The sequence below is a fragment of the Sporobolomyces salmoneus genome (assembly GCF_050403485.1).
Source record: "Sporobolomyces salmoneus JCM6883 DNA, S_salmoneus_JCM6883_v1_ctg5, whole genome shotgun sequence".
In the NCBI taxonomy this organism is placed as follows: domain Eukaryota; kingdom Fungi; phylum Basidiomycota; class Microbotryomycetes; order Sporidiobolales; family Sporidiobolaceae; genus Sporobolomyces; species Sporobolomyces salmoneus.
The window spans coordinates 605,228-627,972 of record NW_027481158.1 but is presented as its reverse complement, the minus strand read 5'-3'; the positions used below and the strand labels follow the sequence as shown (position 1 = coordinate 627,972).

General features: G+C 51.9%; 11 protein-coding genes across 11 annotated transcripts; 8 read left to right on the top strand and 3 right to left on the bottom strand.

Annotated features, from left to right (window-relative positions):
• Nucleotides 1-340: 340 nt before the first annotated feature.
• JCM6883_007054 (bZIP transcription factor) lies at nt 341-1,500 on the bottom strand (the record flags this gene model as incomplete). The annotated part of the gene is made up of 3 exons (XM_076629552.1): nt 341-777; nt 906-1,265; nt 1,326-1,500. 3 exons carry the CDS (start codon nt 1,498-1,500, stop codon nt 341-343), a joined length of 972 nt encoding a protein of 323 aa, XP_076490674.1.
• A 179-nt stretch (nt 1,501-1,679) lies between these two features.
• Nucleotides 1,680-2,823, top strand: TAZ1 (lysophosphatidylcholine acyltransferase; the record flags this gene model as incomplete). The annotated part of the gene is made up of 6 exons (XM_076629551.1): nt 1,680-1,809; nt 1,876-1,894; nt 1,961-2,060; nt 2,136-2,252; nt 2,314-2,443; nt 2,504-2,823. The coding sequence occupies 6 exons, from the start codon at nt 1,680-1,682 to the stop codon at nt 2,821-2,823; spliced, it is 816 nt and encodes a 271-aa protein (XP_076490673.1).
• Nucleotides 2,824-3,336: 513 nt separating this feature from the next.
• JCM6883_007052 (serine/threonine-protein kinase) lies at nt 3,337-6,206 on the bottom strand (the record flags this gene model as incomplete). Its single annotated transcript, XM_076629550.1, has 7 exons — nt 3,337-3,957; nt 4,028-4,113; nt 4,171-4,580; nt 4,644-4,778; nt 4,843-4,952; nt 5,230-5,286; nt 5,706-6,206. The coding sequence occupies 7 exons, from the start codon at nt 6,204-6,206 to the stop codon at nt 3,337-3,339; spliced, it is 1,920 nt and encodes a 639-aa protein (XP_076490672.1).
• A 1,268-nt stretch (nt 6,207-7,474) lies between these two features.
• On the top strand, nt 7,475-8,579 carry PLP1 (Plp1p; the record flags this gene model as incomplete). Its single annotated transcript, XM_076629549.1, has 7 exons — nt 7,475-7,491; nt 7,552-7,701; nt 7,780-7,851; nt 7,916-8,003; nt 8,080-8,213; nt 8,270-8,346; nt 8,422-8,579. The coding sequence occupies 7 exons, from the start codon at nt 7,475-7,477 to the stop codon at nt 8,577-8,579; spliced, it is 696 nt and encodes a 231-aa protein (XP_076490671.1).
• A 344-nt stretch (nt 8,580-8,923) lies between these two features.
• JCM6883_007050 (uncharacterized protein) lies at nt 8,924-9,850 on the bottom strand (the record flags this gene model as incomplete). Its single annotated transcript, XM_076629548.1, has 1 exon — nt 8,924-9,850. One exon carries the CDS (start codon nt 9,848-9,850, stop codon nt 8,924-8,926), a length of 927 nt encoding a protein of 308 aa, XP_076490670.1.
• Nucleotides 9,851-10,527: 677 nt separating this feature from the next.
• JCM6883_007049 (uncharacterized protein) lies at nt 10,528-11,828 on the top strand (the record flags this gene model as incomplete). The annotated part of the gene is made up of 2 exons (XM_076629547.1): nt 10,528-10,648; nt 10,717-11,828. The coding sequence occupies 2 exons, from the start codon at nt 10,528-10,530 to the stop codon at nt 11,826-11,828; spliced, it is 1,233 nt and encodes a 410-aa protein (XP_076490669.1).
• A 710-nt stretch (nt 11,829-12,538) lies between these two features.
• Nucleotides 12,539-13,832, top strand: JCM6883_007048 (Rab family GTPase; the record flags this gene model as incomplete). Its single annotated transcript, XM_076629546.1, has 6 exons — nt 12,539-12,611; nt 12,826-12,939; nt 13,007-13,128; nt 13,190-13,248; nt 13,310-13,617; nt 13,681-13,832. 6 exons carry the CDS (start codon nt 12,539-12,541, stop codon nt 13,830-13,832), a joined length of 828 nt encoding a protein of 275 aa, XP_076490668.1.
• A 247-nt stretch (nt 13,833-14,079) lies between these two features.
• JCM6883_007047 (uncharacterized protein) lies at nt 14,080-16,245 on the top strand (the record flags this gene model as incomplete). The annotated part of the gene is made up of 7 exons (XM_076629545.1): nt 14,080-14,104; nt 14,245-14,414; nt 14,566-14,950; nt 15,016-15,343; nt 15,421-15,559; nt 15,619-16,173; nt 16,225-16,245. The coding sequence occupies 7 exons, from the start codon at nt 14,080-14,082 to the stop codon at nt 16,243-16,245; spliced, it is 1,623 nt and encodes a 540-aa protein (XP_076490667.1).
• Nucleotides 16,246-16,676: 431 nt separating this feature from the next.
• On the top strand, nt 16,677-17,936 carry STE14 (protein-S-isoprenylcysteine carboxyl O-methyltransferase; the record flags this gene model as incomplete). The annotated part of the gene is made up of 6 exons (XM_076629544.1): nt 16,677-17,121; nt 17,191-17,322; nt 17,387-17,462; nt 17,539-17,647; nt 17,711-17,786; nt 17,848-17,936. 6 exons carry the CDS (start codon nt 16,677-16,679, stop codon nt 17,934-17,936), a joined length of 927 nt encoding a protein of 308 aa, XP_076490666.1.
• Nucleotides 17,937-18,366: 430 nt separating this feature from the next.
• Nucleotides 18,367-19,980, top strand: JCM6883_007045 (SDR family oxidoreductase; the record flags this gene model as incomplete). The annotated part of the gene is made up of 10 exons (XM_076629543.1): nt 18,367-18,400; nt 18,470-18,585; nt 18,650-18,686; nt 18,766-18,888; nt 18,949-19,062; nt 19,124-19,211; nt 19,276-19,495; nt 19,563-19,626; nt 19,692-19,780; nt 19,852-19,980. 10 exons carry the CDS (start codon nt 18,367-18,369, stop codon nt 19,978-19,980), a joined length of 1,014 nt encoding a protein of 337 aa, XP_076490665.1.
• A 1,351-nt stretch (nt 19,981-21,331) lies between these two features.
• JCM6883_007044 (HMG-box domain-containing protein) lies at nt 21,332-22,433 on the top strand (the record flags this gene model as incomplete). The annotated part of the gene is made up of 2 exons (XM_076629542.1): nt 21,332-21,767; nt 21,838-22,433. 2 exons carry the CDS (start codon nt 21,332-21,334, stop codon nt 22,431-22,433), a joined length of 1,032 nt encoding a protein of 343 aa, XP_076490664.1.
• Nucleotides 22,434-22,745: the final 312 nt, after the last annotated feature.

The following is a 22,745-nucleotide window of genomic DNA, read 5'->3' as shown; positions in this document are numbered from 1 at the left end:
GAAGAGAGCGAGATGGATTCGTGGGAGAGACAATTGGAGGAGAATAAGAATCGCCGAGGGTCGGGATTATGAGGGAGGACGGAGAGTCGTAGGAAGGGAGAGCGAGAGACGAGAAAGTTGAAGTGAGTCGGGAGTTAGGCTTGAACGAAGTCGGGACGGATAAATAGGGGAGGGCGAATGTCGAAGAACGAAGGGAGAGAACCAAAGAGAAGAGGAACCGAGAAGTGTGCTTTATCTGTATTGTCGAAATTCGCCAGGTCAGCTTTGACCGCAGGGGGGAGCAGAAAAGAAAGACACGTACCGATCAACGATGAAGAAGAGAAGCTATTGTCGACGACGACTAACATACAATCTCAGAACCCTGACCTTCCTCTCGTTTAAGGAATTCGAACAGATCGAACGTCGCACTCGATTCCTCCTGAACGACTGGTTGATCGACAGTGATGGAGGAAGCCCAATTCGACCAGGCTTCGTTGAGGGTCGATCCATCGATGATCGGAGCTTCGAAGGAGAAGCCGTCGTTGATCGAGTTTGTGAGGGAGGAAGGATTCGAATCGAAGAGAGGATCTGATGTAAAGTCGGCCGAAGAGGTAGGGATGGACGCGTTATTGTTGTCGTCGTCAAAGAGGAGGGGGAAATCGAGAGTGTTGTGGAGGAAAGGGTTGACGAGTTCATGAGAGGATTCGTTCGAGTTGTCGAGGTGCGAGATGCCGGGAATTGCTGCGAGAGAAGAAGAAGTCGAGGAAGTTGGTTCAAAGAAAGCGGGGGCAACGTCCGCTGCAGGGCAAAAGCTCTCCGTGCTAGAGAGCAGTCGTTGTCCGTAACTTTCTTCTCCATCTTCACTTCTTCTCCTTTTCCTTGCGCAATATCTTCCACCTCTGCGATCTTTCCAACCGGTCCCGAACTCTCGGACGTTGTCCCTAGTCGTTCAAATAGCTTTTCGAGTCGACAGAATTTGCCTTCGAGGGAAGAGAGTCGAAGTTGTAATCCTTTCGATTCGAGTTTCTCCAGTTCGAGCTGAGTCCTCAACGATTCGTTCTCTTCTCGTAGTCTCATGACTTCGGGGTCGATGAGACTGACGAGGTGGGTAGGTGGAGAAGGGAGTAATGGAGGAAGAGGGAGACCGAGTGACGAGGGAGAAGCGGAAGAAGGAGTCGAAATCGAGTTATTTGTCGATTGCTGCAGTTGAGCTTCGAGTTCTGCAATGCGACTCTCGAGGTACTCTGTATGATTCTTCTTCCGATCCCTTGATGCCTGTGCGGCGACTATAAAACAATGAGAATGAGTGACACGTCGTATGGAATCCGAAAGAACAAACAACTCACTTCGATTCCTCTCCATCCTCGCCGACTTCTTTGCCGCCTTCTCCGATGCCGACGTCCTCGTTGGCGCTCTCCTCTTTGTCGCGGGCGCGTCAAGGTCAAGGTCGTCGTCGTGAGAGGGGGTTGAAATGACTGATGACGAATCACGTTTCCTTGTTGAAGAACGGGAGGAGCTCATGTCGGAGAAGCGCGAGGGTGTGAAGAGGGGAGAGCTGAGAGTGTGTTGCGCCCTGTTCGGGCTCGATTGAGGGAGGTGAAGTGAAGGGTAGAGAGGCAAAAGAAACGAGTACTGAGTTCGAATCGCGGGAAAGGCTTCGATCTTCGACCCCTGTCTATCCTTCTTCGCGACACAACAAGATGGGCTCGGTGCCACTGGTGGTAGGAGGATTCTCGAAGTTCTTCCTCAAGGCTTGCTGTCGAGAAGTTCGGGTTGAAGGATTGCCTCAGTTTCTCGACAAGTTGAACAAGGATCAAGGAGTTTTAACTAGTGAGCATTCTCCCTGTTCCGAGCTGTGCTGGACAGTAGCTGATCACCGCTCGGCTTCTACTACAGTCTCGAATCATGTATCAGTGTGAGCTAGCGATTCCTCGTTCACCCGATCTCGAAGCGCTCAACTTTTCTTCTCGATGCATTGCAGAGTAGATGAGCCATTCATGTGGGGATCGATACCGTTACGGAACTTTCTCAACCCGAAGACACTGCGGTGGACGCTCGGGGCGAGTGACATGATGTTTAACGCAAGTTTTCATTTTTCGATTTCCGGTCTCTTCCCTCTTCCTGTGGACTGACACGGATCTCTCGTCACCCTACAGGGTAAACTGGATAGCTGGTTCTTCAAGAAAGGTCAAGTGATTGAAACGTTTCGAGGGAAAGGAATCTATCAAGATGCGATAGATTTAGCGTCTCGCAAACTCGACGAAGGGAACTGGGTCAGCTCCATCGCTCTCTCGTGACCAGCCCTTGTTGTATCTGACACCCCTCAGGAAGTAGGTACACATGTTCCCCGAGGGCAGGATCAAGCAAGAAGATTTACATGAATTGAGACGGTTCAAATGGGGAGTTTCGAGGATTTTGATGGAGTGTGAACGGTTACCTCTCATCTTACCCGTCTGGATCAAAGGTGAACTCATTAATCTCCTCGATTTTGAACTCGGAAGCTGAACTTCACGTGACTGAACAGGTTTCGAGCAAGTAATGGACGAACCTCGAGTTTCACCTCATTTCGTTCCGAACACTGGCAAAGATGTCACGATTCTCTACGGACAACCTCTGAACTCCACTATCCTACCTCTCATGAACGAATACCGGGCGAAGTTCCCTCAAGGTTGGAAGCCCTCAACGTACGAAAAGACGGTGGGGGAAGATTTGGAGGTTGAACCGGCGGGATTGGCAGAGATGAGGAGTAGGATTGCTGCGAAGTTGAGGGAGGGATTGATGGATCTGGGGAAGAGAACAGAGGGAGTTGAGAAACTACCACCGAACAAGATCGTCGGGTGGTGAAGAATCGCAAAACGCAAAACGTTGAGGAATGAACGACGACCACTTACTAGACATGGACAGAACCTTGTATCTACTGTTGAATATAATGTATTACCTTATGCTCTCTCATTCGCTCGATCGATCGGACAGGGCAAGGACGAAGAATGAAAAGTTAGTGAAACAACAGGCGAGTACCAGAACATAGTTAGTGTTGTAGTAGACTATATAGAAGTGGAGGGAGTAGCGGTATGTGAGAGCTATTTACTAGCGGAATCAGAAGAGGAGGAAGAGGAGGAAGAGGAGGGGCGAACGAGGTGTATCTAAGACGAAAGCTGCTAAGACAAGCTGTGTGATACGAGAAAGGAGATAAGAGGGGAGCGAGGGAAAGAGACAGAGAGTAGGTTGCAGATGCGGTTCATCGTGTAAAGCTGACAGATTAGGTGCGAGAGGGAGATAGGAGGAAAGAGCGAAAGAAGAAAGATATACACAGGCGAGGATCGAGAGAATGGAGTGGTGGATATGATTTGTTGTTGACTAACCGATTTGCATTGGCGAGGGAGCACCTTCGGGTAGAGGGTTCTTTCGACGACCTAAGAGAGTTGCTTTGTCGAGGGTGAGTTCGAATCCTTGCTTCTTGGCTTTGTTTCCACCTCGGTCCCTCGGTCCAGCTCGACCATCATACAAAGCCGCTTCCGCTTCCTTTCGATTCGCTCCTCCCCATCCCTGGTAGTTCTGCGCGGCGGCCTGTTGTTCCGCAGCGGTTTGAACCGTCCTCTTTCGATTCGGGTCTTGAACTTCCCGACGTTTATCTTCGATCGCTTTCGCAACTTCGGCACCGTACTTTCTTCGACTCGTCTCGATATCCTCATCGTCGTCTTCATCTTCCTCGTTGAGACCCCCGAGGAATCCAGCTCGACCGGCTCCTCCTGGTCCATTGTACGCTCTGCGTCGGTTCCCTTCTTCTTCCATTCGGTGAACGGCGTAGGTAACATCGAACGCTTCTTTGAGAGTTGCGAGTCCGGGAGAAGGCATCGCGCGTCGACCTCCGGGAGCGAGAAGGGGAGATTCCATGGGAGCATACCGAGGAATCGGTTTGAGATTCGGTGCGAGACGATCGAGAGTGTTGGGAGTGACAGCAGAAGGAGCGGGTTTGGCCTGAACAAATCGCATCAAATTCGTCAGTTCAGCTCTGGGAGAACTGATTCGAAGTCGAGAGAAGACTCACCTTGCACCAAGGATGAGCGAGGAACTCGTCGATCGTGTATCGCTTCTCGGGATCGACGTCGAGGAGGTGAGTGATGAGATCCTTGGCTGGAGAGAGAGGTATGTCAGGCGAATTTGCGGGAATGGGAAACGAGAAAGACTTACAAGAAGCTGAAATATCATCCCACCACGGTGAAAGGAAAGTGTAGTAACCCTTCGCGACCTTCTCCGTGAGGACGTGGATCGATTCATCGTAGAACGGAGGGAAACCGCAAAGAAGAGTGTAAAGAACGCAGCCGAGGGCCCACATGTCGACTGATTTCGAATACCGTTCATCCTTGACGATCTCGGGTGCGGTGTATCCAACCGTACCACACGGTGTCATCGTTTCTTCGTTCCAGACGATCTTTGAGAGCCCGAAATCTGCGATCTTGACTCGTCCGATTCCTCCTCCTCCAATTCCGGGTAGGAACTCTCCTTCGTCCTCCTTCTCTTCGTCGTAAGGTCGAGCTTTCGGTACTTTCGAAGGAATGATCGGGATCGCCTCGAAGAGAATGTTTTCTGGTTTGATGTCACTGCGAAAGGGACGAAAGAAAGTGAGCTTAAACGATCTGAGAGTCGCGAGTCAAGAAACGTACCGGTGGACAACACCTCGCTCCTCATGGAGATATCTGATACCGTGAGCGACTTGTAGGATGACATGTCGCGAGAGTTCTTCGGAGAAATAGGTGAGTTTGACGATCTGGTGGAATAGTTCTCCTCCTTCCATCAATCTGCGGAAAATACTGAATAAGTACGCGATACTGACGAAGAGGGATTGTGAGTGAGTGAACTTACTCGAGAGTTAGGTAGTAATGTTCGCGAGATTCCTGGAATCCGAGTAATCGAACGATTCCGGGATGGTTGAGTCCTCGCATGATTTGTACTTCTTTGAGAATATTGGCGCGCTGTTGACGAGAAGAGAGAGAGAGGGAGGAAAGGAGGAGAAGAGAGAGCAGGGAAGGAGGAGCGAGTTTGTTGCGAAAAAAAGGGGAAGGAAAAGGTCGCGGGCAGATTGTCAGAAACTGTACAGTGTTTCGGAGAAAAAGCCAATTGCTCATGAAGAACGAGCCAGAAGGAGAACAAGCCGTCGCTCGGTTTCGACGTCTCGAAAGGGGGATCGAGCGAGAGCTTGTTCTCCTTCGAGAAAGTAAAAACAGTTTCGCGGGAGACGAGATGACGAACCTCGGTAGCTCTCGGCTTTTTCTTGACCGCCTCGCCAACGTGCTTCCCCTGCGCGTGCTGTTCTCCGTGAAAAGGGGTGATCAATCCCAAGAAACGAAAGAAAACGAGCAACGACGAGTTGAGGGGGTTTTCAAGCGACGCGAGGAGGGGACAGAGGAAAGAAGCCAGAACGTCGATGGGGAAGGGAGAGGAAGGAACATCCAACAGTGACAGCCAACGAAGAAGGTGGAGGAGAGGGAGTGGAAAGGAAGCAGAGGAGTGAGGGGAAAGTCAGTATTCCGTCCTTTCTCCTCGGGAGGGCGAATGTCGATTTAGAGGAGAGGAAAGGAATGGTTTGAGAGTACAGTCACACAACTCCTTTAGAGTGAGGTCCTCTTTCAACGAAATGATGACGCTGCTAGAATTCGAAACCCTCGTTCGACCTTCGCGAGAATTTCACGACCTCGGAACAGTGAAGGAGAGGAGATCAGACTCACCTGAGAAGAGTTTAGTTCATACTTGCGTACGCATTTGACTGCGACTTTGACTTGTTTGCCGAGGTTTGGATCGATAGCGAGTTGAGCGGTATTCGGTCGGAGAGTCGCTTCAAACACATTCGAGAACGCTCCATCTCCCATCTTGCGCCCCAAGGTGATTCCATCTGGTAGTCCATCAAACACGACTGCGTCCCGTTTCGCTTTCGCTTCGTTTTCGCGTCTGACGATAGACTCGGCCTGTTCCTGTTGTTTCGAAGCCGGACCCGCAAGCGGCGTTGTACTGCTGGGGTTCATCGGTTGTTGCTGAGATTTGTTCGAAAGGTGGGCTTGTTCAGGTTGGGCGACCGCCGGAGGATCCGCGAGTCGAGAAGAAGATGATGACGGAGGAGCTGAGTGAGAAGAAGATGGGGCAGAGGAGGAGGCTTTCGCTGGGGATTGTTTCGTTGTAGGTTGATCGTTCTTGTGTAAGAAGTTCTTGAGAACTGAAGAGAGGCCCGTCATGACGAGAGGGCGCAAAAAGGGAAGGGGCGAGTTGCGTGAGAGAGTTGGAGCGAGAACGGAACTTGGAGAGAGAGAAACTCAAATTCGTCATCGATTGCTCTCTCTCCTATTGATTACAGTGCAATGCCGAGACTTGATTGCACTGAGTCTGTATTCAAAGACGGGTGCTGCGGGATGACTCTCTCTTCGTTACGAGACCTCAAACAGCTCTCTTCTACATATTCGAGCAGGGCATTGAGCGAGGGAAAAACAAGGAAAAGGATCTGCAAACCGCTGACACCAAGTTTCCCAGTCGAACTCCACGAAGAAGGATTCTGACCGCCGAACGACTCATCGACGTAAAATCGTTTCGCGATCAGATCATCTTCGAATCTGCGGTCGTTTTCACGGGCTTTCCCAACAGAACTTCGGAGGAAAGCCTTGTCGAGGGCAATTACACCTCTCCGAACGACAGAGGAAGGAAGAAGCGTCTGCGATACTCGGAGTCGAGACGTTGACGATCATCATGCGCACATTGCCCACGAGCGGCCCCTTCCTGACGATCAAGCTGGTCGCTCGATGGGTAGAATGCGTGGAAGCTTGAAGAACTCACGAAAAACAAAGGTTCGAGCTTGACGATCATCAGACATTCCGAGTTTCGAGGGATGGCTCGCGTGCCCGCTCCAGAACATGCTCGCCGTGGTCCCTTCTAGCGGCTGTAGATGTGCCACAACGAGCCAACCGCACTGTGAGCCTCCTATCGAGCAGATTCAACTTTCGAATCGGAAACAAGACGAAACGGCAAGCAACTCACGCTACAGTACATCCTTTTAAGCCTTCCTCCATGCCCAGTCCGTTTCCCGGTTCTATACCGATCCGTGGAGGTGAAAATCGTCTACTCCGCTTGGAGGCAGAGCGTTGCCGCGAGGGCAGTCGAATCGAGCGAAACTTTCGCGAGTTCTTCTTTCCTGCTAGGTTCCCGATGCAGCTTGTCGAGTAGGCATACCCCGTCCTGAGCTACCGCTGCTCGTCCGCGACACCATACAACCGTTCTCGATTGATAGACGGTGAATAAATCGTGGAGCGAGATTGAACTTCTGAAGGTGAGGGTCCGATTCTAACGGAGCCAGAGATTTCTAGGGGTGGTGGCCGATGAGTAAACTAAGCTGGAGGTACTGAAAGCTCCGATGGACGCTCGAGAAGTGAGTGGTAGAACACAAGGAGCGAATTCGAATTCCCTCAACCAACCTTGATCTCTTCACCTCCTCACCGACCAGACGCCTTCTACGATGTCGCACAAACCCTCGTGAGCTCTATTCGTGCCTAGTGACGCGCTTGTAGCACGCTCACAGTTCTTTCTTCGCAGTGCTTCCTCAGTTCATTCAAAACCTCATCATTCCGACTCGGATCACGACGACGATAGCGACGCGTTGCTGGAAGAGCTAGAGGAAGAGCTGGATAATGACTTCGAGCTAGGCGGATTCAGGGAGAAGCGAATGATGGAACTGAAAGCTCAGTTCGTCTCATTTCTTCTGCTCATCTCTGCTTGGATGAAGTGAGAGCTGATGGAAGGTGTCCCTACCGTGCCTTATAGAATAGACGCTGCACAACGGCGGCAGGAGAGCGGGTACGGGCAATATTCAGAGATCAAGGTGGAAAAAGTGCTGTTGGAAAAGACCTCGTTCATCTCTTCTCCTTCGCTGTTTGATCTCGCGCTCCCGCTGACGCAGATGCCATGATAGAAAAGCACCAAGATCGGTAGTGCACTTCTTCCATCCCGACTTTCGGCGGTGTAAAATCATGGACAAACATCTCGAGGTGAGAGACAACTTTCACAATTCTGATTCTGGAAAAGTAGCTCGCGAGCTCATCCTCCTCGGCTCGGATATCACAGAGGCTAGCAGAGAAACACACAGACACTCTCTTCCTGAAAGCAGATGTTGCAAACGTTCCATTCCTCGTGAACAAACTCGGGGTCAAAGTGCTGCCATGCGTGATCGGCTTTGCTGAAGGAAATTCCAAGATGAAGTGAGTACATTCCGAATCTCGTCTGTACTTGAAAGCTAACGTTTCGAATCGTACAGATTGGTCGGATTCGACGAGCTTGACGGTGGAGATGACTTCAACACAAAGACTCTCGAAATTGGAATGGTCCAATGTGGTGGGTGCTCCAACGCCTTTACTCCCTATCCATATTCGCATGCGATTACTGACACAGTACCCTGTTCATTCGCAGGCGTGCTCAACAAATTTCCCGGATCTACGAATTCTCAGTTCCCTCGACTTCATCTCAAACAGGACGAAGAAGGCTCTTCGTCTACATCGTCGTCAAGAACAAAGCTACGGAGTGGGACAAAGAATCATAGCAACGACGATTCCGATTTCGATGATTGAACTCGAGCCAATCGTTCTTTGCTGCAAGAAATCCGTTTCTCGCAACAGTCGCATCCTCTTTCCTCCCACAAACAGGAATGCAGGAGCAATGCTCTGAATCACCGCGTGCAGACGTCGAATGAGGTTGTGCTGCTGCCGGTGAGGACAAAAAGGACTTGTTGCTTTTTTTTTTTTGTATCAAGGGGAGTTGATTACAAGGCGGAAAGCTCATGAGCCCGGCTAGAGAGTGAAATAAAAGGGGAAAGTATATAAAAATCTCTAAGTGTGGAACCGACTACCTTCGCTGTCACCGAAGTACATCCTAAACCACTAAAACCGCCTGAGAGAGAGTGAGGTGACAGTTATTACGATAACCTGTCGGAGATTCGTTGAAGAACGAGTGTTGCGAGAGATGAGGGAGAGAGAGAGGAAGAGGTAGGGTTTTCTTTGCGAAATCGTTCGTATCTTGCGTCGTGTAAAGTTTGGACCGTGATTGCAACGATTGCTCGGATTCGAGGTCGAACGTCAGCGTCGACAAGTCGAGAGATTTGGGGGAGGCCGAGGAGGATGTCGACGAGAGAGAAGTGTTGAGGAGAGAAGACGTCAGAGAGGGAAGTTTCGAGCGAGAGTCGGAGGTCTTCGACGAAATCTTTCGAGTACGAGCACTCGATCCACCCATGTTGAACTGTGTCGCTCTTCCCACAGTGAACGCACAAGTCCGTCTCATTGTGTCCAAATCTCTCCATCTTCGAACCTGTAATAATAATCCCTCGTAATATCCTCCAATGCGTGTCCACCTCCTGTGCCGTCGCAGGCGCCTGTTGTACCCATTTCCATAGTCGAGCGAGATCCGTCGAGTCGAGGGTCGGGAGAAGGAGGGAAGTCGAGGGAGGATGTTGAGGGGAGAGGTTGTCGATTGCCGCTTTCGCTTCGCTCGTCGAGAAGCCCGGGGAGAGAGAGAGGAAAGAGAACGTCGTAGGTCGGGGGAAAGTGGGGAGTGGGAGAGGGGAGAAAGCGGGTCGAGAGGGGTCGAAGAAGCGACGAAGAGGTGGCGAACTTGCGGCGATCCTGTTCCATTCTTTGACTTTCTTCGACGTCTTTTCCATCTCGAGGGTGTAGAGACCGGTGTCGAGGCGAGGAACGAGGGTCGAGCGGGAGCGGTAGTAGATTTCTCCGAGCGCATTGACCTCTCGGAAACTGCGGTCGAGCGATTTTGAGAAGGGAGTAGGAGAGAAGAGGGAAGGGGGAATGGAGAGAAGCTCGGAGGGTTGAAGAGCGTCGAAGTTCATCATCGTTCGACGAGTTCCGAGCTCGTGTCAAGAATTACCCGATTTCGTCTACGGAGAGCCTCGCGAGATGTCAGAGGTTGAATTCGCAGGACTCTGGAAACCTCTGGAATTACCGCTTCAGGAAAAAGTACTGTAAGCTTCGTGCCTTCGCAATGCATTCTTTCTCTTCGGCTCTGTTCGAACCCGAGGGAAGCGACTCCTCCTTCTCACGGATTTGTCTATGTAACTTTCAATGCAAAGTGGCTCTTTCATTTTCCTAGAGAGAAAGGAGAGTTTTCCCACATCCGAACTTTCGTCTTTCCGAAAGTCTCTTCCGACACCTTCAGTCTTGTCAGGCCTTCCACTCCAGTATTCGTCGCCGGCCGTCGTAAAGTACAGTCACAGTACAGTATAGTCACATTCTTCACGCCCAAGAAGCCCGACTTGTTTCATCCCCCTCCTCTTCTCGACGAAAAACGCGCTAGCTCGTATTCGTCTCGATTCTCGCGTGGTGAGCCTTTCTTTCTTCCCTTCTCTCTTGTCTGTCTTCCATTGTTCTAACGACGCACCGCTAGTCGCCTCTGCTAGCCTCCCATCTCTCTTCTCTGATCGTCCCCCCTCTCTTCCGAATCGTCGCCTTTCTCCCTCTCTTCCCTTTCCTGCATCACTCCTCACCGTTCTTCTCTTTCTCTTTCACCACAATGTCATCTCTTTTCGCCGAGCCGGTCTCGCCTTACATGGATTTCGAGGACGATCAAGAACCGGAACTTGAGGGACTTCGAAACTTGAGCGTTTCGACGGATGGCACGCTCGACTCTCTCGGTGGGCCCAGTTTCCTCATGCTCGAGACGATTGTATGCGCTGCTGACTCGACGTGCGCACCCGTGTAGATGAGAACCCGACGCCTCCTCACTCTCCTACTCCTATCGTTCATATCACTCCTCCTGGTGCCAAATTCCCCTTGACTTCCTCCAATTCTCGCGCTTTCGCGTTCGAGGACCACATCTTTGATCAGATTATCGACGACTCGAGGAAGAAGAAACCGTCTCTCGAACCCATCGACCCCTTGCTCTATGTTCCTTTCTCGCAGCGCTACTCCGACGTCCCACCGACTCCAGATGCCGTCAAGCTCGCATTCCCCACCATTTCATCGTCTCCTCCTCCCGCTACAGAAACTCTCGCCGAGCGACGAGCATCGTTAGGGAAACTCTCGAATCGAGCGCTCTTGTCTCTCCAAAGAATGAGGTTCGAATCGTCGGAAGACGCTGGTATGGGACTCGGAGTCGGACCTCCTTCGGCTGGACTCGAAGGGATGGATTCAGTCAGTCCCGGCACGAAGTTCCAACTCGCTTTGCGAATGGACGGCAACTCGAAGACGGAAAAGGAGGAGGAAGATCACGCACCTCTCCCGAAATCCCCTCTTCTCGCCGCACCTGGTATTGGAAACTACGGTGGACAACTCCGGAGGACACGGTCCACTGGATCGCTTCGTTCAAACAGATCTCGTTCGACTTCGGATCGACCCCTCTCGGTTCACGTCCCTTCTTCTCCGTCGACAGCATATTCCCCATCGTCATCCCCTCGTACTCCTGCTTCTCCTGTGGTCAAGCGCTCTTCCGCCTTCGTTTCGGCAAACAATGGACCCTTGACTCCCCTAACTCCCTCGCACGTCCCCGACGCTCCTCATCTCGGCAACTCTGGAGGCGCCTTCGAATACTTTTCTTTCTCCGCTCCAGAATCACCAGTGTCACCTTGTTTCCCTCCTCAGCAACAACAACACCAAAAACTCGCCCCGCTCGAACTTCCTCTCACCCCTACTTCCGACTCTGGATCGATCACCCCGACAGGCTCTGGCCAGCCTATGAGCTTCTCACATCACCAACGAGGAGTCAGTATCAGTAGTAATGGCAGTTCGAGATATCCCTCTTCACCGCTAGGTCGCGATCGTTTCGACGAGGAATCAAAACCCAGTTCTAATCCGTTCTTTGCTGCATCTCATTAGCTTTCCCTTCATTCTCTCCTGTTCATATTTCGCATGGCTCTCGTCGGTTTCTATCTATTCGTTCATCGGCTTAGCAGCGTGTATCTTTCACTTCTTTCAATCCTGTAGCTTTAGCGTGGTATCACCTTTACCTAATGAAACAATACCGTTCCTTCTGACTCGAGACAGCATGATCGCGGCTCTGAGCGAGGTTTGATTGAGAGATGGCAGCATGAGTTGACGAAGTTTCGAAAACGAGACGGATGAAAGTGAGTCGGAACAGAGAGGGAACGAAGACCCGCGTGCGACACTATCGACAGCGTCAAGTCAGCGTCGTGGTCTTGGTCATAGAGCCGGTCGTGACGCAGCCGCACAAGACTGTCGAAGGCTGAGCCGGGAGGAGTCGAAATGAAAGCTCAAAGTGTCACGAGAGTAACGAGAAGATCCGGTTTGGGCGGCGGTTGTGCCGGCCTACGAGCTGGTATGGCGCATTCCGAGGCAGCCTTGTTCAGCACCTGCAGACGATGCAAGAGAAAGATACGACTGAAATCGAGAGTCGAAGGGCGTTTCCAAGCGATTCCGAAGCAATCTTGCTTGCCGCCAGGTCTCAGAGTCTAGCGCCGACATGAAGATCGCTTACGGATGCGAGCGGCGAGTTTGGTGAGAGAGAGGAATCGGAAAGAGAGGCCGAGAGAATCGTTCCTTCCCTTTCGACCTCGCTTCACTCGATAATGAGCGCACCCACTACCGCAGCTGCTGAACAACCTCCCGCTCGACCTGTTCAGGTCAAACTTGTCTTGCTAGGTGAGTCTCGTCACCCACTTTCCCTTTCATCTCGTTTCATCGCCTCCTCGATCATCCCTCTCCGTTGCTACACCACTCCCACTCGACCGTCCAGCAAGGAAGCAACTATGATAGCCGACAATGACCGATCAACGCGACTATATCCAATGTAGAAGTTGTGACAGGATGCTGATTCTCCCTCTCGGATCTCCACGCCTTGCCCCCTTGATCGCAGGTGAATCCGCCGTCGGCAAGTCTTCAGTCGTTCTACGATTCTGTCAGAATGATTTCCAACCCAACAAGGAACCTACCATCGGTGCCGCTTTTCTCACTCAACGCTGTCGACTCGGTAAAGTCCACTCCTCTCGGTTCGTCTCTCTCGCACAGCATCTGACCTTGCTCGTTCTTGCTTGCAGAGGACAAGGTGATCAAATTCGAGATCTGGGATACCGCTGGACAAGAACGATTCAGGTCGTTGTCTCCAATGTATTATCGAAACGCCCAAGCAGCTGTCGTCGTTTACGATGTCACGAAATCGGTCAGTCTACTCACTTCACATCAACCCAACTACAGAGACTGATGTGTTAGGGGTTGGGCAGGCTTCTCTTGAACAAGCCAAGACTTGGGTGAAAGAGTTGCAACGACAAGCTAACCCTAAGTGAGTTTCTTCTGTTCTGCTTCGGAGCTTCAAGCTGATCATGCTTCATCATCTGCTATAGCATCGTCATCGCACTCGCTGGTAACAAGGTCGATCTTGTTCGCGCCTCGTCGTTTTCTGACGACGAACCGACAACTCCGATTTCAGCGTCTGGAGAAACGACCGAAGAAGATGAAGAGAACCACGATGCTACTGCAACTCCGGCCGAAGATGACGATGAAGAGGGAGAGGACGGTGGAAAAGCTAGCGAGTCGAGGAGACAAGTCAAGAGGGAAGAGGCGGAGGAGTATGCGAAAGAATGTGGTTTACTCTTTTTCGAAACGAGTGCGAAAACCGGAGAGGGAGTCGTCGAGGTCTTTACCGAGATTGGTGAGTCTCATCGCTTGCCGAGATCGAATCAAATGACTGACTCGCTCGCGACGCTTCTCACAGCCAAGAAGATTCCGCTCGATGCCCTAATCGCTCAATCTCGTGGACCTGGAGGAGCTGCTCGACCGGGAGCTCGCGGACAGCCTGGTGCTGCCGGTAACGTCAACTTGACCGAAGGAGGAGAAGCAGGCAAGAAGGATGCTTGTGCTTGTTAAACTTACGCACGCTCTCCTCGCGCTCGACTTGTGTATTTTTTTGTCTGCTTCTTTTCTTCAGTGGTGTTTTTTTGGTTCTCGCTCTCTTTCATTCTGCCTGTGTCTACATATGTGCTTGTCAATCTCAACCCATCTGTCCTTGGTTGCCGTAGACAAAGTTTCGATTCGTGAGGACGCGTTCGGTTTTTGGAGATTCTGATCGTTGTTGCCCCGCTTCCTCCAACACCAACGCCTTTCAACCGCAACGATGTCAACGGACTACTACAGACAGGGTGAGTCCCACCTGATACGAACTACACACGGTCCTCGTCTCGCCCACTCAAACGAGCGAACGCCTCCCCCATCGTTGCCCTTCCCTCTCACCTCCAAGAGCCTTCAGTCCCTCTCTCACCTTCCAGCTCTATACGCGCAGACATGACTGCATTGTTGAGGGCTAAATCACTGACTGATCGATTCCGTTCTTCTCCCCTTGCGCGTTCTCCCTCTCCCTCTCCTCCATCTCCTCCTCCCAAACTGGTCCCCACTCCCTCTCTACCCACTGAATCAGCTTCTCGACCAGGAGATCCATTTCAACAGAGCTCTGTAAGTCCATCTTCCCTGCCTCTCGCCGAATTGTTCGCGACTATTTCCAGTCGAAAGTTGCTTGGCATCTTTGAACGCGTCGTTACGGCTCGCGTTGTTCGTCTGAAGAGTGAGCTGACCTCCATCGCCACCATCTTATTTGAATCTACAGCAACGACCTGGAGGGGGCGTGAAACGATCCGATACGAATGATTCAGGACTCGACGACATTTACGGAGCGTACGGAGATTCACCTACGAAGACTCGAGGGAACCAAGTCCCTACACCACCAGCTTCCTCCCCTGTTAGATCGAGAGGCGAAGCGATGAAACGAACCGAGACGGATCAATCGACCGCTTCGTCCTCTTCCGCGTTCGACGTGATCCCGACTCTGGATCGACGGGACGACAAGGCGGCACTGGGAAGGAGCGTCGGGTCGAACAGTAACGGTGGTGCGAGCAGGGCAGAGAGACCTAGTCATCCTTCGAGGAGTAAGAGTGGAAACTCGCTCGACTTGATCGATCGTCTAGACATTTCAGGTCTCTACGGTGGAGGAGGTACGTCCCTTCCTCTGACTGCCGCTCACTGAACGAGACAACTCACGTCGTGAGCTTGTGTGCAGGTTTCGTTCGTCACGATGGACCTTACGCCGCCGCTTCGACCACTCGCAATCAAGGGACTCGAGCTCCGATCGATGCTTTCGACCCTTCAGCTTTCTCTCTCGCTCCTCCGAAACCTTCTCGTCAACATAGCAGTAATATTTCTCCTCGAGCTGCTGCAACTCTCGCCGCGATGGATTCCGAAGGTTTCTCGAACGATGGACCGTATGGAGCTGCGATGGGCTCTTCCGGCAGTGCGAGGAGTCAGGGAGGCGGAAATGTCAGTATGGGATTCCCGAGCAACAAAGCGAGCGGGAAAGGACAACAGTTGATTGAGATTTACGGAGTTCGGTAAGCTTTCCGTTCTCTCTTTCAATCGCCGCTTTTGTCGCTCAGCATTTCTGACTTACATTGCTCGATCTTGACAGAGAATCGGAAGCATGGGAGGATTTCGGAACGACTCGATACGAGCCAGAAAGCGGTGCCGCCTCGAGAGAAAGTGTCGTGCCTCCGGGAGTCAACAAGGAGGATCGAATGCAACGAGCTCAATCTATCTGGGATATCGAAGTGAGTCTCTCGCTCGTACATCTTGAGATTACGTGAAAGCTGACCTGGATCCCTGTCAGGCAACTCTTCGAGCTGGAAAACCTGTCGGACAATCTCCTGCACCTCCTCCCGTCCCCGTTCTCCCATCTGAATGGTCTCAATCATCACTCTCCGACTCTTCTCCGAACGGTGACAACAAGCCCAAACGATCGAAATCATTAGCAGCACGATTCCGAGCTGGTCGAAAGAATCCAAACAACCCGATGCTCGACGAAGTGAATGACCAAGAAGGGAGGGAGCACGGATTGGCGCATTCTTCTCAGAATGGATCTCGGAGTCAACCTACGAGTCCCGTCGACGAAAGGAGGATGCAGTATCCTCCGGTCGCTCAACAACAACAACAATCTTACACGACGCAAGTCCAAGGTCAAGCGATTTCGACTCCGATGGGATCCGGTGCAGCTTCTTACTCTTCACCGAGCAGCGGATCAACGAGTCAGTTCAAGTTTGATGAATCGGCTGCGATCGAGAAACGACCGAGCGGAGCAACTCGTTTCGCCGACGACGACAAGAAGGAGGAAGGACTCGGCAGGAGACCGAGTGGGTTGAAACGTCTGTTCTCGAAGAAGGGCAAGGTAAGTCTGCCCCGCTTTCTCAGAGACTGATGAGTCGAATTACTCACCCAGTCTCTGCTTTCGAAGAAATAGAACTAGCTTGTTATCCGAGGCAGCGCTGGTCGCCTTCGTCTTCATTCATGGTCACATTTCATCTCGAACCACCTCCTCGTATGTCTTGTTTATTCGCTGCTACTGCTCGAACATTGTATCCCTTCTCTCTCTTGCGCGAGTTTTCCTTCTCCCATTATTTTACTCCCCCGTCTTATTTCCCTCGGCTGTTCTCTGTCTTGCCTCTTGACGTCTTGCTTTAGCTTCAATGTGCGAATAGAAGAAACCCCTTTCTCCTGTCGAATTTCCGGTGCACGTGAGAGAAGAGTCTCTCCTGTAGTTTCATAAAGTCTCTCCTTCTTTCTTCGACAGTTTCCTTTGTTTCGCTCGACTAGCCGGCAGAATAGGAGGTCGTGAATGCTCCGGACCTCTCACTCTCTTCTCTCTCCACGTCCATTCCTTTGCCCAGCACGATGACCGCGACTTCTTCTGATTCAACTATTCCTCCTCCTGAATCTCCGTTCCCTCCCCGGCCTGCACCAACAGAGTCCTCCACATCTGAACCGACTACTTCTTCGTCAAATGGAGGACCCGTATCGGCAAAGCCTATCCCCGTCGAATTCCCTCTCACCTCATTCTCCTCGACTCCTCACAACGTAGCCTGTATAGGGTTCCTCCTCGGCGCCGTATGGTCTCTCGGTCTCACCCTCTTCCTCGCGAACGCCCTCTCCTTCTCCTCGTCGAACCCTGGATGGTTCGTTTGGGGTTCGAAGCAAGTTGAACTAAGTTCACCTCAGTCCTGGTCGACCTCGCTCAAGAGTCCTCAGTTGGGTTTCTACCTTGCGAGCTGGGCATTCTTTCACTTGATGGAATTCGTCGTGACGAGTATGTACAATCCGGGCAAATTATCCGTTTCTTGTAAGGTTTTCGTTTTTCGTTTCGAGATCTCGTTCGTCGCAGCTGATTACTTTCTCTGCGTCTTATCAGCCTATCTGTTGGACAACGGCAAGGAGTACACTGCTGCTCATATTGCCGGCGTGCTCGAATACGTCCTTGAAGAGACATTCTTGCCCGCTCGATTTCGTCTGTGCAAGCATTTCGGAGGTGTTACTCTGATCGGTAAGCAGTTCTTACATCTCTCAGCACCCCTTAAGTGCCCATTAATGTTTATATGTCCGTACAGGTTTCGCCCTCGTCTTGACTGGACAAACGTTACGATCTTTCGCAATGATCAGCGCATCTAGCAATTTCTCCCACTTGTGAGTTTCGCTTCACTGCTTTGACTCCGCGACTTCACCTGGAATGGCATCACTGACGGCTCTATGCGCTTCACAGGATCTCATACAGCAAACTCCCTAGTCACCAACTCGTAACGAGCGGAATCTACTCGTGGTCGAGACATCCTTCTTACGCTGGATTTTATTGGTGGGCGATCGGGACTCAAGTGCGTACCTCGAGCATCCCCTCGCTGCCGCACTCCACGCGCTAATCGAGACCCGATCCACAGGTCGCGCTCGGAAACCCAATTTGCGTTCTAGTCTTCATGGCGACGCTTCAATGGTTCTTCTCGATCCGAATCCGAGGTCAGTCATCTTCTGCTGTTCCTCTGCTACGTCTTCGCTGACTTGTGTTCCGTCGATTCAGTCGAAGAGAAGTATCTCGTCAAATTCTTCGGTCAAGCTTATGAAGATTACAGAAAGAAAGTTCCTTCACGGATCATGTTCGTACGCTGAGCGTATCTAGTGTGTCACGGGGTCATGTAACAGGTTGGACTCTAGCGTTCGTAGATGCCGAAGGCGGGGGTTCGACGGGGAACGAGACAGAGAGAGCAGCACAGTGCCTCGATGTGAGCTTGTGATCCCGTGGCGTCCTCCGGCGCGCTTGAGATCCGGCTTGAAAGCTGCATGACGTGTCGATGAAGCTTCGAGAGCTTGCGTCAGCATCGAAACGGAACAAGCTTCGTGCGAAGCTCGTTTTCAACTCGTTTTCAGGAAATCCACGAATTTTCCTTCAACCTTGTGATCAACTTTTCGCTGTATACTCTGTTGCTGCGACTGTATACCGCTCGTTCCCGAGTCGGAAGACGGACATCGGAAGAAGTGCGCGAGACGACACCGGAAAAGTTTCAGCGCGACTGTCTCTTTCCACACTCACTCGACAAACATGAGCGCGATCAGAAGTTACGCTGTGGACTGGGGTGAGTCTCACGTCGCTACTAATCCGACCACGTAAAGCAAGCTGACCTCGGATGTTTGTCCCTCAACAGCTCTTGACTGCCCTCTCACGACCCTCGGACTCGCTCTAGTCGGCGCTGGATGGCTTAGTACTTACGTCTTGAGCTTCGCGCGTATGTTGGTTGACCTCGCACGGCCTGGTATTCCCGTGAGCGCTTTCATCTCTCCGATGACCCGATGTCCGAGAAACTGACTTGTCGGCCCTGAGTTAGCTTAAGCGATTTGGAGCGAAGAAAGGAGCTTGGGCTGGTACGTACTTTCCTCGCGAAAAGTGCTGTCGCTGAAGCGAATTAGCTGATTTTCGAGTTTTCGTTTTCTCTCTCTGCAGTTGTTACGGGAGCGACAGCTGGAATCGGTCGTGATTTCGCACTGCAACTCGCGGCTGCTGGATTCAATGTCTTCCTCGCAAGTCGTACTACCTCGAAGCTCGAGGAGATCAGTCAAGAAATCAGTGAGTTTGCGAAACGGTCGAATTCGACAGACTGAATTCACCTTTGCAACCTTTCCACAGCTGCCAAATACCCAGACATCAAGACCCAGATCCACTCGATCGACTTCTCGTCGCCTCAAGCAGATTACGCTGCTCTCGGCAAGGAACTCTACAACCTCGACGTTGGTGTTCTCAGTCAGTAACCTCTCTTCCAGCGGTATTGAAGACGCGTACTGAAGTTAGTTCTCGCACGCAGTCAATAACGTCGGAAAGAGTTACGAGGAACCGACCTTCTTCCAAGATCTTCCCGATCAAGACATGAACGATATCGTCGAAATCAACGTGTGAGTTTTCTCCCTCGAAGCACTCGCCTCATTACGCATGACCATTCATAGGCTTCGTTTGTAGCAACGCAACTTTGAAAGTCACCAAGCTCGTCGTCCCCGGCATGATCTCACGCAAACGAGGCTTGATCCTCACGGTCGGATCTTTCGCTTCGCTCATTCCTTCTCCTCTCCTCGCCGTCTACTCTGGTAGCAAAGCGTTCGTCTCGACTTGGTCCCAAGCTCTCGGAAGTGAACTCAAGGGAACTGGTGTCGAGGTCGAACTCCTCAACACTTACTTTGTCGTGCGTTCCTTTTCTCCTTGGCAGCGTTAGACGCGAGGCTGAAGTTGTGGGTATGGCCGTAACCTAGGTCTCAAAACTCAGCAAGATTCGTAGAAGTTCGTGGATGATTCCGACTCCCAAGACTTACGTCCGTAAGCCTTCATTCCCCGTTCTCTCTCGCTTTCCGAGCAAACATCGAACTCTTCGCCTGTGCCAGGTTCCGTTCTCTCCAAGATTGGTGTCAATGGTGGTGCAGTTGGTCAACCTCACATCTCGACTCCCTACCACGGTCATGCTCCGGTTCAAGTAGGTTTTTTTTCGAATTTGGATATTTCTCTCGCTTCTAAGCTAATGACCTCCTTGTTCCCGCTCGGTAGTGGGTCGTCGATCACCTGTTCTCAAACTCTTTCTGGCTCGACTACAACCGAAAACTTCACCTCGACATCCGTCGTCGTGCGATTCGCAAGCGAGAGCGAGACGCTGGAAAGGCTGTCAAGGGAGCTTAAGTTCGTTCCGTCTTATGATAACTCAACTGGAGAAAAAGGTTCGTTGCATCTCAATCCTTTGTGCGATATCTCGAGGCTGATGCTGAATGTCGACTCCTCCCTCAGATCTTGAAATCGCAAAATTGTCACCTACGTCCGCTCGGCCTCGTTACATCTCGCTTCTTCACCCTCGTTTCGCGCTCGGTCTCCTCCTTCTCGAAAGCTGACTGACGTTGACGGCAGATGAGGCCGGCAATGGTGGGACGACCTTGCAGATTCGAAAACAGGCCATTTTTTTTACGTCGGATCGTTATCACACTATAGCGCTTCCGACGAAGCCGCGCACCGCCAGCCTCTTATCGACGTACAGTCGGCGCCGAAGTGCCTCGATATTAACCCACCCTTAGGGGAAAGGGAGGGACCTTGATCGAGGGAAAACTAGGCGAGGAAGCTGAGCGCGCACAGACAACGACGAAACCATCGGTATCCCGCTCGGAACAAAATTCAACGCGAGCAGGCTTGATCGGATGGAGGCTCGGCCGTCTGGCCGCGTCGGGGACACTGGCGCAATCTCACTCAATTGTCGCGACTTTTCTTGCCGTCCCGACTTTCATGGAAGCAATTCAATCATCAATCAAGCCCGGAAGGCATTCTGGAAGCCTCGAGGAGCCACCTCCCAGCTCTGAGACGCGCCACGCACAGTCCCTCACGAGGATGTAGACAGCAGGAGTGCGAAGAGTTAGGCAACTATCTCTCAAACGGACGAGCTTGAACGACGAGCTACAGTAACGGGAGAGGGACGGAGGACTGTACATATCATCCGATCGAGAAGACCCTGTCGGGTTGTCAGTGACAACGGGGCCGCTTCTGAATTCGTCGGAAAATTTTAACCATCGCTTGGAGCTCCTCGCGGTGCTTCATGATGTTCATTTGGGTTCAGCCTCTCTAGCTCGCTCGTATCGTGTGAGCTCGCCCCTCCCCCTGCTAGTCTCTCGAAGCTCGTCTAGTAATCGCGCTTATATTAGCAGGAAACCCTGTACTTATCGCTCTGCGAGAGGACTGAGCGTCAAGACTCGAGAGCGGATTGAACGTTGAGCAGCTTAAATTTCCCGGACCCGGTCCGACCCACTGATCTCGATCGGCCGGGATCAGTGCCTTGACGCCCGGCTGCAGCGGCTGAATTATCAAGAAGTTGTTCTTCTCGGAACTTCCGCTCTCTGCCCCTTTCTCCCTCCTGCCCTCCTCTCGTACACACCCCTCCTTCTCTCAGACGAGACTTCGCCCCGATTGGAAGCCAGGAGGAGCACGACTCAAGCCTCAAAAAAGGAAATCAGAAATTGTTCCGACGCCCACTTTGCTCCAAAGTTCTCGAATGGCGCTGGCTAAGCCCCTCAAACGGAAGGAATTATCCGTATCGACGAGTTCGACTTTCGTACTCCCCTCTCCCCCTTCAACCGCGACCTCATCATCCTCTTCATCCTCAAGCGCTGGGCCCTTCACCTCGCTTTCGCTGGCATCCTTCATCCCTTACGACTTCTCATCAAGCGCCAATGGCGAGGACGAGATACAAGAACCTCCCAAGAGATATGGCAAGAGCGGAAACCCTCCTCGACCTCCGAACGCTTGGATCTGTTACAGGTCGGCGAAAGTTCTCGAGCTCAAGACGACCTCGCAGTATCCCAAGATGCCTCAAGCGTCGATCAGCAAGCTCATCGGGGAGCTATGGAGATCAGAGAGTCCGGAAGTGAAGAGGAAGTACGAGAAAGAAGCAGCTGCGAAGAAACTTGAACATCAGGCGAAATATCCAGGTTAGCTCTCTCTCGTTTCGGCTTGCGATCGAGTTTAAGGGCGATTCCGACTAATCTCCTCTTTCGATAGACTACACCTTCCGACCAATGCGAAAAGAGCAAGTTCGAAAGACGTCGCTCAAACGACTCGAATCATCGGATTCGGCGAGAAAGAAGACGAAAAAGGACGATCTACCTTCAGTCCTGCGCCCGGGGCCTACTACCGTCGCATCTGGTCTCCCTACTCCATACTCGCCTCCTACCTCCACTCGATCGTCTTCACGAGTCTCTCCCCTTCCGACCCTGTCTGAGCCCCCTTCCTCTGCGACTTCTTCCTCCTTCCCGTCTACTCCTCTCTACTCCCCAGTCGACTATTCTCTACCTCCTCCTCTCGAATATCCCGAACATATTCCTGCTCCAATCAACACTGCTCAGCCCTTAACAATGTTTCGACCCGTCGCGAATCACCTCCTCACTCCTCCGTTCGACGATCCACCCCTATCTCAGGCCTCTAGTCCTCCTCAGTCGTATCTATCGTATCATCCTCCGCCTCCACCAGAGCACGTCGCTCCATGGGATTGCGTTCGCGCAACCTATTCCTCCTCCATCTCATTCGATCAAAATGGTCCGCATCAAATTGAACATTGTTCACCCACCTTCCTCTCCTCCGCAACTCCCAACGATTGATCTCTCTCTCACAATGCTGAATACTGGACATATCCGGAAGAGTCTGGGTTTGATCAATTCGCACAAGTTCCATACCCACCTGAAAATTATTTGCCCACTCGTTAGTCAGTCTCGCATGCATCCTTTCTTCTTCCCTGTCGCATATACCTTAGAATCGTTATTGTTTTCTGCCTCCTCCGGATCATCTCGCATTGTCGTATGGAAAACCCGTTTCTGACTTCCTTCTGGTCCGAGCCCATACCGCGGACTTGTACGAAAGCGCACAGCTCCCGTATCCCCACGCTGAGTCCCTCTATTCGTTCTCTTTCTCCT